This window comes from Mytilus trossulus, chromosome 14 (genome assembly GCF_036588685.1).
Source record: "Mytilus trossulus isolate FHL-02 chromosome 14, PNRI_Mtr1.1.1.hap1, whole genome shotgun sequence".
Taxonomy (NCBI): Eukaryota; Metazoa; Mollusca; class Bivalvia; order Mytilida; family Mytilidae; genus Mytilus; species Mytilus trossulus.
Genome location: NC_086386.1, coordinates 57,240,822 through 57,257,340, shown reverse-complemented (window position 1 = coordinate 57,257,340; position 16,519 = coordinate 57,240,822). Strand labels below are relative to the sequence as shown.

At 33.0% G+C, this 16,519-nt stretch overlaps 1 protein-coding gene across 1 annotated transcript; it reads right to left on the bottom strand.

Annotated features, from left to right (window-relative positions):
* Nucleotides 1-1,749: 1,749 nt before the first annotated feature.
* Nucleotides 1,750-6,207, bottom strand: LOC134695835 (tubulin beta-4B chain-like). The gene is made up of 4 exons (XM_063557267.1): nucleotides 6,054-6,207; nucleotides 3,867-3,975; nucleotides 3,206-3,561; nucleotides 1,750-2,774 (listed from the first exon to the last, which is right to left on the bottom strand). The coding sequence occupies exons 1-4, from the start codon at nucleotides 6,108-6,110 to the stop codon at nucleotides 1,959-1,961; spliced, it is 1,338 nt and encodes a 445-aa protein (XP_063413337.1). The 5' UTR covers nucleotides 6,111-6,207; the 3' UTR covers nucleotides 1,750-1,958.
* Nucleotides 6,208-16,519: the final 10,312 nt, after the last annotated feature.

Genomic DNA, 16,519 nt, shown 5'->3' with positions numbered 1-16,519 from the left:
GGTTATGAAAAATTCAGGACATTTAAGCTCTTAAACTGCAATATTCTGCAAATGAAAACTCCGTTTCCAAGGAAAAAATCGGTTGCTATGGTGATAAAACTAAAAAAAATCCCACACATTTTTCTATTTAATTTGGTAAAGTAGTATCCAAACTTCATAACTACAGTGCTAACTATTCTGTACACATTTGCACTTTTCTGAAAAACATCAGAGAAAATGTGGTAATTCAGCAAAAATCCCAATTTCAGAAAAGTTGAAAATATGCATTTTTTCACAAAATTTTACAAAAAATTCACAAGTTTGTTTGACATGCAATCTTCACTAAAATGACGCTTAAAGCAAGTTCTATCAATGTTACATATGAAAATTAATGAAAAATGCATTATTCTATTCATAATCAGGCTCTGAAATGTGGTGATAAAGCTGATTTTTGAAAGATTTTACCATGCTTAACAGCCAAAAAATAGAGTGTCCGTTACCATGGCAACCACTCATATTTTCCCACTCAAAATTATTTTTTGAGCATTTTTTATTTATTGCTTCTACTAGACCAATTATAGAAAAAATCTGAAACCTTCATGTATCGCACTCTGCCTGGTTCTTACAAAGAGCTGTACTTAATACTTGCAATGCTGCAACAGTTCCGTTCATTATTGTAGTTCGTTTGGAGTCAATATTCCTCTTATGTTATTGATCTCGTCTGATCCATATCACGTGGTCTGTGCATAGAAATCATATCGTATGGTTTAATTCTTAGTAAAATGCCGCGAACATTTACATTTCTAACACGAGGACTTAATACTTGCAATGCTGCAATAGTTCCGTTCATTATTGTAGTTCGTTAGTCGGTCACATATTTGTGTTTAAGTACCATTCCCGTTTGAATAGAAGAACATGCACCAAGAACTTAATTGGCCATATTGTTTTGAGTTCTCACATTAATTCGAATACTACAAAACAAATGCTTATTTTAAATCAGCAGTACGTAATAGTAACAACTATTTTCTATGGGAAATGCCTGTTTTAAGTCAGAAATATGGCAGTTGTTTTTCACTTGTTTAGTTGATTCATTGCATTTGTTTTTGTCAGTTCATATGGAGATTATCCCTCTTTGCATTTGCCTTGGGAAAATTTATATCTTTTTTTCATATTTTAGAAATTGCTCCAACATGTTATATTATGCCTTAAATTTTGCATGTGTGCTATATTGAATTTGTGCTTAATTTTGGTTGTGCGTCAGCTTTGATTTATTTAGAAATGTATTTTAGTATATTTTAATATGCACGTGCTGTTAAATATGTTGTCTGCATGTTGTTTTTATTATTTATTTTATATTCGGTTAAAAGCTCTTAAGAGCTTATGTTTCTATTGTTATGTGTGAAACGAATCAAAATTAAACTTTAGTATTCTTGTAGACTGTCCTCTGGTATCTTTCGCCCCTCTTTTAATAAATGTTACAAGTCTCGGAGGAAAAAAGCTTTTTCCTGTTTGCTTTATGATATATTGTAAAACATTCTGTGTTTTTTTTATTTACTGAGTTGGTCTCGAGCATATCAACCTTGGAAGGCCAAGTTTTTGTATTTTATCTCGCCCTTGTTGGTTGTATGCTTATAAACGTTTTTTCTTCGGTGTTCTGAAATTTTGGTTCCGAGTAAATATAATGGAGGTTTGTTTAAGTTTTGTGCAAATGGCGACTGGTATTATGTTTATCTGTTATCAATTATAAAATAAAAATAATAAACACGCAGATTAGTAGTTTTTTGTTTTATATTGGATTGTAGACGTAGCTACACTTAATTGCAAAAGCAATATAGTAACATATTGGAATAAATATTATTTCAATAAGTCATAACAACAGATAGAGTTCAAAGATCATGACTGAATGTAGGATTTCAAGATTTGTCAAGATAAGAGATTAAAAGTAACAGTTTAAAAGTTCATTGAGCTTTAGGAAATTTTTAAGCTTCCTCTTCTCCTTCTTCCTCTTCGAATTCTCCTTCCTCTTCGGCTGTTGCATCCTGGTATTGTTGGTATTCTGAGACCAAATCGTTCATGTTGGATTCGGCTTCTGTGAATTCCATCTCGTCCATACCCTCACCAGTGTACCAATGCAAGAAAGCCTTACGCCTGAACATAGCGGTGAATTGTTCTGAGATTCTCTTGAAGAGTTCTTGGATGGCTGTGCTGTTTCCAATAAATGTTGCGGACATCTTAAGGCCACGTGGTGGAATGTCACAGACGGCTGTCTTGACGTTGTTGGGGATCCATTCAACGAAGTAGCTGCTGTTCTTGTTCTGTACGTTCAACATTTGTTCATCAACCTCCTTCATTGACATACGTCCACGGAACATACAAGCAACTGTGAGGTATCTTCCGTGTCGGGGATCGCAAGCTGCCATCATGTTCTTGGCATCGAACATCTGTTGGGTAAGTTCTGGTACAGTTAAAGCTCTGTACTGTTGGCTTCCACGTGATGTCAGGGGAGCGAATCCTGGCATGAAGAAATGGAGACGTGGGAAGGGGACCATGTTAACAGCCAATTTACGGAGATCAGCGTTCAACTGACCTGGAAATCGGAGACATGTGGTGACACCGGACATTGTTGCAGAGACAAGATGGTTAAGGTCACCGTATGTTGGTGTTGTAAGTTTGAGGGTTCTGAAGCAGATATCATAAAGAGCCTCATTGTCGATGCAGTATGTTTCATCTGTGTTTTCTACCAACTGATGTACGGAGAGTGTGGCATTGTATGGTTCAACGACTGTGTCTGATACCTGAAAAAAAGATAAAGTATACATATACTAGTTTCATTCATGAGAATCATTTTCGGCAATGAACACAGACAGAGGAAGTTGCAAACAAAATCAGAAATTAAGTTGACCTAATATTTAAATTCATACTTCCTGACAATTGAAAATATATTTATCCTAAAATTGCGCTATATATTGTTTTTTTTTATTCATATTTGAAAATATATTTGATTTAGCGTCTCATAGTTAAATGTTTCTTAAAAAATGAAGATAAACCCTTTCAACTTTATACCCCTCTGTTTCAATATGGGTGGTGTTTGAAATAAGTAATTTTATTATAATCATTTAAGATCATAGAAATGATGCCGAATTCGAAATCCCATTGAAATTTACAACAGCTTTTTCTTTATAATACATCAAAGTTATCTCTCTCTTGAACTCGAAGCCATACTTACTTTTGGTGATGGTACTACTGAGAATGTGTTCATGATTCGGTCTGGGTATTCTTCGCGGATTTTGGAGATGAGGAGTGTTCCCATTCCTGATCCGGTTCCACCTCCAAGTGAGTGTGTAAGTTGGAATCCTTGAAGACAATCACAGCTTTCAGCCTCTTTCCTGACTACATCAAGAACAGAGTCTACAAGTTCAGCACCCTCGGTATAATGTCCTTTGGCCCAGTTGTTTCCAGCTCCACTCTGTCCGAAAACAAAGTTGTCTGGTCTGAAGATTTGACCGAAAGGTCCTGATCGGACGGAGTCCATAGTTCCGGGCTCCAAATCGACCAAGACTGCTCTGGGTACATATTTACCACCTAAAATGAACAAGATTGTAAAACGTAAATATATGGACCTTGTAAAATATTGAATTTAAATGATTTAATTCATTCATTGAAGTCAAAAATTTAAAAATATTTTTTTGAGGAAAAACAGTTCTTTTATTAAGATCACATAAGTGTTGATTATTTCTTAAAAGATATTTAAAATGGAAGGAGAAAATGTTTCACTTGAAATGACTCATTATTTGCGCTGATGTTGGCGAGTCTTTTTTCGGAAACTCGGGTAATAGTTACGAAAAATTTTCAACACTGACAAAAAGAATTATTTGGACGAGTATTACCTGTAGCCTCATTGTAGTATACGTTGATTCTTTCTAATTGTAAATCTGAATCTCCATGGTAGGTTCCGGTGGGGTCGATACCGTGCTCGTCTGAAATGACTTCCCAAAACTGAAAGAAAAAAAATATATATATAATTTACGAACTCAGAGTTTACGAAATCAATATGATAAAGGAAGTTTCAGAATTATGTACAGAATTCCAGATTATATTAACAACTGACATTTTACGATGTAATATTTAGTAAATGATGTTTTCAGGAATGACAAAAAAAAATTCTAACGCACACGTGCAGAAAACTATGCAGTAAATGTATCGTCTGCTTTTCTTTTTTACAGCTCTTTTATTGTTTTTGGAAGAAATATTAATTTTGAAGCAAGCTATTCATTTTGTTTATCGATATCATCCGTTACTTATTTATTAGTATAAATCGATCTGGGATAGTGTCAGACATATTTATCAATCATATAATTAAGTACCCTGGGAACCTTGACTCAGCAATGAATATCCTATTCATGCTTTTGTCAGCATAAATAATTTATCAACTTATAAATTACTTATTTTTTGTAGGTAAAGTAATCGATTTTCCGTGCATTTATCTAGAACAATATCTTATACATTCTTAAATTGTGGTATTTAAATATCTAAACCTGGATATTGGAAGCCTAAATGTGTATTGATTTTCAACTCATAAAAGTCAAATTGGTAATCCTATAGATATAATTTAATCTGCATGTACTGTGGTTAGGCCGGATTGTCAAAATTGTCAGCATGCATGTACTTGTAATAGGGATCAGTAACTTTTTGTTTACTTTCGCCATGGATACAAATGACCAGGCATTGCCTTTCTGATTTTCATGTCGAAACGAGAGAAGCAATCAACCGGTTTATTGATCAAAATTCATAACAATGATATACATTTAAAACCAGATTAAATTGCATACGATTTAATTTTAAATAATGAACTTTAAAATTATGATATATTTAAAGGTGAAATAATCAGTTCAACAGAACCGAAAGTCCTTTGTGCTTAAAAAAATAATACCCTTTTAAAGCCAAATGAACCAATAAAGTTATTGTTTAAATAAATTGTTTATGCGAGGTTGTTAGGGGCGATTTAAAACAGAAAATGTTTGAATTGTTGCTAGACATATCTTTTTAGATGTTCTTAGATTAGATACAAAATTCTCTCACTATGACGGGCAGCGACCTTTCACGATCCCAAATATTTCAACAAATGTATTAAATGACAAGATATACATAACCCGAGGAGAAATATTATTAATATGTCAAAACATTTTCCACAAGAATGAACTTAAAGATTGATTAAAAGCCGGTTGTGAGATCTTAGGTTTTCCAAAGAGTAAATTATTTTTACTTTTGAAGTTTAGTCATTCCGAACTCTGCGACACAAGTCTATAATAGATCAAATATTTTGATTGGGCGGTGAGGGACGGGCATGCTCAGTAATTGCTTGTTTTTGATAAAAATCAGACGCTTTCTTTCCCGCATCATGCAATGCATGGCTTCTTACACTGAATTGACCGGCACAATCCCAATAGACTTAATTTTAGTTTTTGTTTGACTTTCTGAGTAATCAAAGAACAGATCCATTATCAAGAAAACAAATATGTGATTTGTAAAGAAGTAGTTACCAACCAGATGTGAATCAGTACACTAAAGGAACATCGTATTCAGCGGATTTTTTTAATTTATCATTACAGGTTTAAATCGACAACAGCCTTGAATTTAGACCTAAATATTTTTGAGCGAAAATGTTTTTCTAGTATAACATAGTATTTGTAAAAAGAAAAAGATACAATTTGTAGAAAAATATCCCACAGAAGCCCTATTCTATTTTAAGACTATGATACAATGTCTAGTGATGACTCACTAATTTTAGATCACCCTAAAACCAGTTCAATATTCAGGCGTACCGTTATTGATCCGTGTAGGTAATTAATGAAAGTCAACATTTAGATTAAAATCAGCAGAAATTAATAAAAGTCATTCTAATTATATAATGAATCATACATTTCATTGGTACACGTGTACCTATTTTCAACCATGACAAAAAGGCGGCCAAGCCAATACAGAAAATATCGATTAACTATAATATAAACTTTGAAGGTAAAAAAAAAATAATACAAAAAAAAATATTTTTTATAAAATTTGTTTTTAGGGCTTACCTTGGCACCAATTTGGTTACCGCACTGTCCGGCTTGTAAATGTACTATTTCCCTCATTTTGTCTTTGCGTCTTTATCTTTTGCTGACCCCGTGTGTTACTAATTCAAATGAGAAAGTTGTGCAGTTTTATACTACGGTTAGTCGCTAACGAATCAAAACCTTTGTTATATTCATAGTAACACAAAACGAATACTTTCATTGGTTAGTTTATCTGATTGCACTATTGACCCTAGGGATTATACCATAATTCAAATGTGTATATATCCATTTAAATTTTCTAAATATACTTATGACAACATAACAAAAAAATAATTTTAGTAAATTTGATAATATTCGTGCTGGAGGTTAAATTAAGAAAAAAGTGTAATGTGCATAAAAACTTCAAAAGAGGAGGCGGAAAAATATCCTAGTTTCTTTGATAAGCCACAAAAAGGGGGAGGGGATACTCCCTTGCATTGGCAGACTGCTCCTTTTTCCAATGAAACACAAGTTTCCGAAAAATTCTTAAGTGCTCGTGTTTTAAAAAGAAATACGAAATTTGAAATGCGTTTCTAAATAGAGAAAACAACAAATATAAAGTTTTGATAAACTAGTCTCAAACCAAGCATACAAAAACTATCAATTTGACTTCGAATCAAAATTGAGAATTACGTTCCAAATCTTTTGAAATTTCGTTATATGACCTTTGAATTTACGCTTCTTTTTTTTAAAGGACAAAGGTTCATCAGATGGTCTTGACAATAAAGGAAATGCATGTATCGCATTTTTTTCAACACATTTCTATTGATAAAGACAACCTTGACTAAATTTTGAAAATGTTTGCATATGCACTAGATGAATAAAATGAGAGTCTGGGTCGGGCCTTCAATTCGTATTCTTCAATTTGATTACAGCTTTTTTTCTCTATTCTCTTTAACTTTTGTCCTTTTTCCACTTTTTATAGGCCCTGTATTCAACCCGTTTTTGTCTTCATAGTAAAGCACATTCATACCCTGTTTTTTGTCTTCATAGTGAACCATATTCATACCCTGTTTTTGTCTTCATAATAAAACACATTCATACCCTGTTTTTGTCTTCATAATAAAACACATTCATACCCTGTTTTTTGTCTTCATAGTGAACCACATTAATACCCTGTTTTTTGTCCTCATAGTAAAACACATTCATACCTTGTTTTTGTCTTCATAGTAAACCACATTCATACCCTGTTTTTGTCTTCATAGTAAACCACATTCATACCCTGATTTTGTCTTCATAGTAAAACACATTCATACCCTGTTTTTGTGTTCATAGTAAAACACATTCATACCCAGTGTTTTGTCTTCATAGTAAAACATATTCATACCCTGTTTTTGTCTTCATAGTAAAACACATGCATACCCTGTTTTTGTCTTCATAGTGAACCACATTCATACCCTGTTTTTTTTTTCATAGTAAAACACATTCATACCCTGTTTTTGTCTTCATAGTGAACTACATTCATACCCTGTTTTTGTCTTCATAGTGAACCACATTCATACCCTGTTTTTTTGTCTTCATAGTAAACCACATTCATACCCTGTTTTTTTGTCTTCATAGTAAAACACATTCATACCCTGTTTTTTTGTCTTCATAGTAAACCACATTCATACCCTGTTTTTTTTGTCTTCATAGTAAACCACATTCATACCCTGTTTTATGTATCAGAAAGACAAAAGAAACATTTCCTGGATTTAGATTTTCATTTTATTTCGTTGTTTTATGGAAGACCGTGCACGGGGAATATGGTTGAGTTGTTTTACATGGACAATGGAAGTACAATAGATCTCTGCATTGGCGGATCCGGGGGTTGGAACCCCCCTTTTTTTGGACGATCAATGCATTTGAATGGGATCATATAGCTGAACCCCCTTTTTACTCTGGGTTGGGACCCCCCTTTTTTAAATGGCTGGATCCGCCCCTGCTCTGCAAAACAATAATAGATGATTCAAAGTGTGTGTACAAAAAAATGTATAAATGAGGGGATCGTATCAATGGAAACTTAGGTGTTTTATTTATTTTACCATGCATGATCTTCTTTTCACTTGACTTGAAAAACGGAATTTTAATATAAACAAATTTTTTTTCTCTGAAGATAGATGCGTATCACTTTTATATATATTTAGGTACTGCCATGACTTAAGACTCTTCGAGTGCATAGGACGCGACTTTTGAGTATAAAGGGTAGCTGGCCCCTTTTTGGAGCTACATATATATAAAGTGAATGCAAATAGTTTTTTTTTACATACAATACTACTGTACCATTTACTAGTTTGGGGTCCCTCTTTTTCAAAATCCTGAACCTGCATCTTAGGAGTGCGTATGTACCCATATCAAGTGCATACGTCGTGCTTAGATGGCACTAGTTTTCAATTCCTTAAGGAATTTTTAATATGGAATTGATGGAACTTGTACGATCCTATTTCTTGTATTTTACAGATATATAATATCCATGCACTGAAACTGATGTTGCCACGGTACTTTTTTTTTTAAACAAATTGTAATAACATTAAAGTTTTGCAAAATTTGTACGAATATATCAGCCTTTTTAACAAACCCAGGAGGATAGCCAAATCAAATTATGCCGTCCATTTAAAGATTAACCGATATAAGGAGAAAAAACGTGAAAGAATAATTGAAAATATTCAGAGGGAGACAGGATAGAAAACAAGGATTACGATTTTTTTTATTCTAGCTAAAATATATGAAATGATATAGAATGAATTAAAAAGCAACATCGAATCTACAGTGACCATATATAATATTAAATCAATATTATGAATCTAAGTCTACATTCTTTGGTAGTTTTAATTTTCCATTCATGAATATTACATATTTGACTTCTCATGGGAATTAAGAAAATCAATGAATTAATATTTAAATACCTTTTTGTTTACCTCTAACCATAGCATATATACATACACAAACATATAGACTTCGTCAAAACATGATTTTAAAAGTGAGTCCCACCTAGCGGTCGTTATAAACAAATTAAAGTTATGGCAATTTTGGATTATCTTTGGATAATTGAAAACAAATTAAATTTAAGATTATCGTAATTAGCTATAATAGTACATTGACTTGCATGAACTCGCCTACTCAAGTATACTTATACATACATTTATATTCATATTTATGAAAAGTTAGAAATCGTTAAGCTAGGTGTTAAATTTTTGTTTACGTTTGCAAAATGTGAAATTCTGCTTCTTCAGGCACTGTTGAATAGAGGGGGAAGGCGGGTGTGTTTATATTTTTTTAAATGGAATGTACCATATATGAAAACAGCATCGAAAAAAAAACCAATCGCAACTTGTATACAATACTCAGAAAAAGAGGGGATAGCCTGCCTTAAGTTTCACAAATATCAAAATACTTTATGTGTGATCAATTAACTAAATTGTATGTTTGACACATGCACTCCCCTTTTTATTGTGTAATTTTTGTTTGGTGTTTACATTTTTTCAACTATTTGTTATATGTCAACTTATTTTCACTTATTTAGTATGTGTTTTTGTCCTTATCTAGATGGTAAATTACAATAAAAGTGGTCAGTGGTTACCCTTTTTAACGACCATATAGGGACATATATCATGGCTGCAAACCCTCCTTTATATATCCTGGATTGGAACCTCCTTTTAAAATCGCTGGATCCGCCTCTTGTATTAGATATAAATTGCCTCTTATTTTCGTATAATAGAGGGGCTACATATATAAAATGTACTGATTTTGTTCTATCGAGCAAAACCAAAAACGTTCAACCATTAAAGAATACAAAAACACCAACAAAAAGGGGGGTCGCATGCCCCTGACTCCTTTAAATTGGTCTCGCTTTACAGAAATGTTAGTTTGATTTGTCATAAGAGCTTTCCATTGGCGGATCCAGGGGGTCCGGGGATTGGAACCCCTTTTTTGGACGATCAATGCATTTGAATGGGAGCATTTAATTGGATCCCCCTTTTTACTCTGGGTTGGGACCCCCCTGTTTAAAATGGCTGGATCCACCCCTGCTTCATAAATAATATACTGCCACGCCTTACATAGAAGAAACTGGTATTGTATTAAATATTCAGTAAATTGTATTTTGAAAACGACCATGCATGTAAGCTAAAATCAAATACAGAGTGATATGGTTCTTTTCCAGTTTATAAATAAAAAAAAGCATTTTACAGAGCGGGGCGTATATATACATGTAATATGCCGAATTGCACTCTTCCCTGATATAATCGATTCATGAAAAATACCATGGTTATATATGGTCAGAACTTGTACATGATATATGCGGAAGCTAATATCTGAAAATGTCTTTCAGGCTACATGAATGCAGGTCATATATATTTTTCGATCTAAATATTCAGGTGGTCATAAACCATATACAATTATAAGTATTTATAAAAGTCAATATTTACTGTAATGGTTGATACCGTCCATAAAACCCTCACTATACCCCGATTAGAATGTGTGTATATAGGACTTGTAGTGTAAATATGATATATCTGATATATGCTAATTTATGCACAATTTGTTATAAATAAAGTAATATGAGTTCAAGCTCTATACCAATAACGGCCATGTTCATATACGTGAATGCGGTAGTGTCTCTTATATTCAAATAGCGCATGTGCAGGTATCACGTATATTTTTATACCAACCAACAGAAGTTCCCCAGAAAACTGTAAAAAAACATGCAAAACAATGCCATACAATCTGTTCATAAAGAAACAAATATTCTTTACTCCATAATCCGTAAGGGTCGATTACTGCAATAGTTATTACAGTGACAATAATGTTACTGAACATTTTTCCTTTCTTTCTCTTTTATTATGAAAGAACTTTTATTTCTCGACACCAAATCTGCACATCTCAAGTTTAGACTGACATTTTGGTGTATCTCTTTTTTGCATACTACGAAACTGATTATGGAACCATATAGACGAATCTATGGGCCCTCTTTTGTTGGGAAACATGTACAATGGTGGATTATATAGGAAATCACCGGTCGAAGTTTGCCTGGAGCGGACCCCCTTTTAGGGCAGTCAGTCGCCCCCCCCCCCCCCCTTATAAAAATCTCTGTATCCGTCACTATAAATCATGGGTAGAATATTATCTTTCTACAGCAAAGTGTGAAGTTTTCTAATCAGTGTAATCATGCAGTACTATATTGAATATATCACTCCCCTTGTTTGCTTATAGTCTTTCAGAGTTTGTAGTTTGATAATAGATATATAATGTATGTCTTTTAGAGTTGATCAGAGATTAACCTTTTCAACATAAGAGTGGTATCTCTCTTTATTTACACATAATTGATAATCTTCATTCGCCCCTAGATCATATCGCCTTGCTATTTAAATCATGGGGTAACATTCATAAGATTTCCTTACACAGAAATGGGACTACATAAAACACATGAAGGAACTTGAAACTTCTGTTATAGTAGTATTAGAAGATAATTTGATTTTCAGTGTCCCAGAGCTTTTAGCTATATAGTTTGCTTGCTGCGTTCGATGTACTCTACATCAAACTATTCTGTATACTTTGTCTCGAGGAATTGATTCAGATTAATTACATGTATATGGTTTAAAAAAAAGAATCTGTAGAAATAAATTAATACAGGTTTGGTCAATTTTTCATTTTCAGGTACACGTAGGTTCTAAACACTTGGTAAGAGATAAGAGGGTCGGATCATAAACATTAGTGTGCGAAGATACTTGACTCAATACTCAAGCTTGAAATGGGATGTATAAATTGTTATTTTCTATTTATTTATAAAGAACATTTTGTAAATGATATAGGGTATCTCGAAGGTTTAAATCTTTAAAATATCGAAAACAGCTACTTAAATTGAAGCATTTATGGTTGTCTCATATAAATGATGTCACCATATTTATGCAAGAATAAAAACACGCCAAATCATATGATTCAGGCAAGAAAATTGCTGTTAAAATCCTATAAAACAAGCTGACAATATATAGTCAGGAGAATAAAATCCTTTTCATATGAAATAAATTCAATTCTCATGCATTAAATCGATACATGGTCGTCTTAGTTTTTGTTTTATAATACCTTCCCTTACATACAAAAGCATGCATAATCTAAATTTTTCTTTTATAGGGTTATTGGCCCACTCTGAAACAGATCTATTTCATTTTTAATACAACTTTTTTTTAAGATACAGCCATTACGATACAAGGTAAAATCAGGCAGCTAGCATGATAGGAATTTCATCTGTTTCTTTCTTTATGTATATTTTCCCCCAGCCATTTAAAAAGGGGGTTCCCAACCCAGAGTATATGCTCCCATTCAAATGCAATGATTGTCCCAAAAAAGGGGGTCCAACCCCCGGATCCGCCACTGTAAGCGAGTATAATTATGAACTATTGCCTATACAATTTTATTTTGCAATTTGATTATAATTACTATGTACAAATATCTAATTTCGTTTCAATTCGTCGAAACTAAGCTAGGTACGACAGGTTTGAATTTTAATCCGATTGTTTTTCTATTCCTTTAATAACTTATTATAAATTCCTTAGTGTAGAAATATAATGGCATGCATTTACAATATCATTGTTAACTTAAATTTGTAGCTATTGGTTTAAAAAAGAGGGTAGAAAGGTACATATATAGGTACTGGTTTAAAAGAGGGACGAATGATACCAGAGGGACAGCCAAACTCATAGATCGAAAAATAAACTGACAACGCAATGGCTAACAAAAAAAAAGACAAAGAGACAAATAATAGTACACAAGACAACATAGAAAACCAAAGACTAATCAACACCAGTGGAGGAACCAGAGGTGGGACCGGGGGTTGGAACCCTTTTTTCTCGACGATCAATACATTTGAATGGGACATATAGTTGGAACCCCCCCACCGGGGGTTGGAACCCTTTTTTCTCGACGATCAATACATTTGAATGGGACATATAGTTGGAACCCCCCCTTTTATCCTGGGTTCGACCCCCCTTTTTTAAATGGCTGGATCCACCCTTAAACACGAAAAACATTGTTGATGAAAAATGAACATGCAATACTACAATTGTCTGCTAGGTTATTGACATCTGCTGTGGGATGATCCGTAATAAACAGTTATCGATCATCGCCGATGAATCACTTTCAGCATCAGTACACACGTACTAGGTTCACGTAATATTAATTTTACATGCGATAATGAAGTTCAATTATCTAGTGTATCTTCAGCAACAAAGCTACAAAACCGAAAAAGAATATGTGTGTTTGATTGCTTTTGCTAAAAACATATGTAAACAAACACACTTATAAAAAATGTCTCCAGATGCTAAAAGATACTCTATACAAATGAGTATACTGCATGCCACAATCTTAGTTTGTAGTATATATGTGCTGAACCAAATGATGAGTCATCAACCCTAGCTTCCATTCAATATTCTCATCTTTGTATAAATAAAGTCTGGGATCGATTACGATTTTTTACCCTGTCCAATTTCCTTTGAAATTATTCCATACTAGGGCCATTTTGAAACGGGCTTCCGATCTTTACTTAATTAAATAAATAGCATCACATCGTAATGTATACAGTATAGTTTTAAGGTTGAACTTTTAACTATACTATGGTTTATTTCTTAACAGATCACTTAATCATACACAAACGCCTGAAATATAATTAACCCCGAATCGCTAACATGATAGATTTAAGCATATTTTAAGCTGGTATATCTGCTCTTTGGTCGGGTTGTCATCTCTTTGACATATTCCTCATTTTTTCCATTTTCAATTTTATTTGAGTATTGATTCCGAAATATTAAAACCAAAGATATCGTAACCAAGATTTTGTTAGATTTTAAGATACATGTGTGGTCCGTACATACACTTTAATCCCCGGCTTGATATTCACACAACACATTAACTACACATTTTTCATTAGTTTGACCTAAAATATAATAGTTTTTGCAACTCTAATTTTTTTCTATATTTCATTCATCGGTTTGAATGTTGTTTTACATATAGAATATCTTTGATATCTCCTTTCTTTCGCCTTTATTTGTGTTTTTAGGTTGGTGCAATTCCGTGCTAGAATCTATGGAATCCAGGATTTTTTATATACTGTCTGGGACTATTATTAGTATACATGTAATAGTCCCAGATTTTGAAGAACAAAAATTTGGTCCGAGACCACCATTGACACAAATATAGTCCCTAGTGTTGACAGTGGGTTACTTGCCATTAATTTGTATACCCCTTCCAAATTTATTTCTCCATGTTCAATGCCTCAAATTGCAATTAGGGGGATAAAATTACAGTGTAAACAAATTTGGGTCCAGAATTTTAAAGGAAAGTAGTGATTTGGTCCAGCTGAAAAAGGTTGAAAATGAGCACTTCGGAAGCTGTCAAAAGATTTCAAGACGCCCTAAACATAAAATTGTCCATATTTTGAGTTAGAGGCGATGAAGTTTTCTATAAATTTGATATAATTTGTCCCAAAAGTAGTACAACACACTGTAAAAGTTTCTTTGAGAAAGCGCAGGTGGGATTTTTTTAATTTTCATTTATGTTCTAAAAGAAATGCACTACGAATTAATTGTGTTCTCGGAACAAAGCACCAATTGTCGACATTTCAACGATATACCAACTAACTTTAAAGAATAAAATGAGTTCAAGGATGAAAAATTAATTGAACCAACAAAATTACAACGACTGAGTTATAACATCATTTTACATGCAAGCAATTGTGCAGAGAATGTTACAAAGATGAAACTTTATATGTTACCAATTAATCAATAAATGAGTGAGTAATATTACATTTTTTATGTAACATAAAAAGAATCAAGTTCGATATGGAAAATACATATAGACCTAAGAGGGATAACTCTGACTTTTTGTTACAGTATAGGCCAAACATCTATCTTGAGGTTTTAGTGAGAATGACGTTTAGAGTATTATTCTCCAAACAGTAATCGTTTAACTGTTTTGATCGTGTGTTACCGTGACCTAAATATGATAAAAACACCTCATCGAGTTCATATACAATATTGTATATATTTGAAACATGTAACCAACTTTTCACATCGAGCAACAACCTTAAAATGACCAGAAAATACATTAAATCTGTCTTTATCTTTGAATGTTAAACATACTGAAATTACCAGAAACTTAAAGTGTTATTCAGTTGCAATGTCATGGCCATAGATAATACCACTAATTAATTGCAATAGTTCTATAGCATATCTCCGCGCAAATGTAATGCGTGTCATTTTAGGTTGCCCCAATAGAGTTCATTCAGATTCTAAAAATAATTAACTATTTAACGTTTAACAGGTGTCATTGTCAAAGTTTTTGTAATTTGTATTACACAAATCATATGAAAATTAACCTTTTAACATCGTGTTTATTGTAATTGTCACTATCATAATACACAAACTGTTCCAAAGAATGTTTGCACTTGTCCTAAGTCAGGAACTTGATGTTCAGTATAGTTGTCGTTAGTTGAGGCGGTTCATAAGTGTTCATATTGACACTCATACCACATCTTCTGATATCTATGAATTTTGAAACTGTATATCTTACAAACTAAACCAATACATTATTTTTAAATGAGTAATGCTAGTAATGCTAATAACTTGTATCGATTGACCAAAGAGAGATAACTCTGACTTTTTGTTACTTTTTTTGCGATCTTTCTTGTCTAGGTTTTAAGTAACTCGTTCTGATCGTGTTGATTGTATTGTCGCAATAAGGATGAAAGCTATCATTTGTGAAGTTTTCATTATGTAACTGATGATTTTCCTGGTTCATATTTCAATAAGTATATATATGAACATGCACATTGAATTTCATAGTGTACTTTTCCCACAAATATGTCACTTTTTTAAGAAGGTTTCAAGCTACATGTATCTGATCAGTGGTGATCAGCTTTTTACAGATTGTCATGTTACATCGATGTTTGCATGTTTATTTCTTCTTTCGCAACTGCCTTGTCATATCCTGGCCCTGCATAGTGATCAGTGACATTTGGATAATCTCTGGTCATTTTTATTTGTTTTTGTTATATTGGGGAGGAAGAGGATTATGGATTTACAACATTACAACAATGTAAATATTCTTGGATAACATTTATTTCTTGCTACTTTTTGTTTGAATGTCTGATTTTGTGTATTATCTATGTATGCAGTTTCCAAAGAGATATGTTGTGAGGTATAGAATAACATCTATAAATTAACATTTGGTCAGATGGTAACGTTACTTTTATACAAAACTGTTTTTCTATTGTGGACTTTCCATTTCTATTTGGTATGATTGCCAATAACATGCAATAAGACAACTCGGCTTAACAAGAGACAAACTGACTCAGAAATTAACAACATTAGGTCACCACACGGCCTTCAATAATGAACAAAGCCCATATTTCTTGTTGATTACGCGTGAGCTTAATTCCCGGTTCTCTGTTGAGTTATTTTTTATTTCGTTATTCTGGA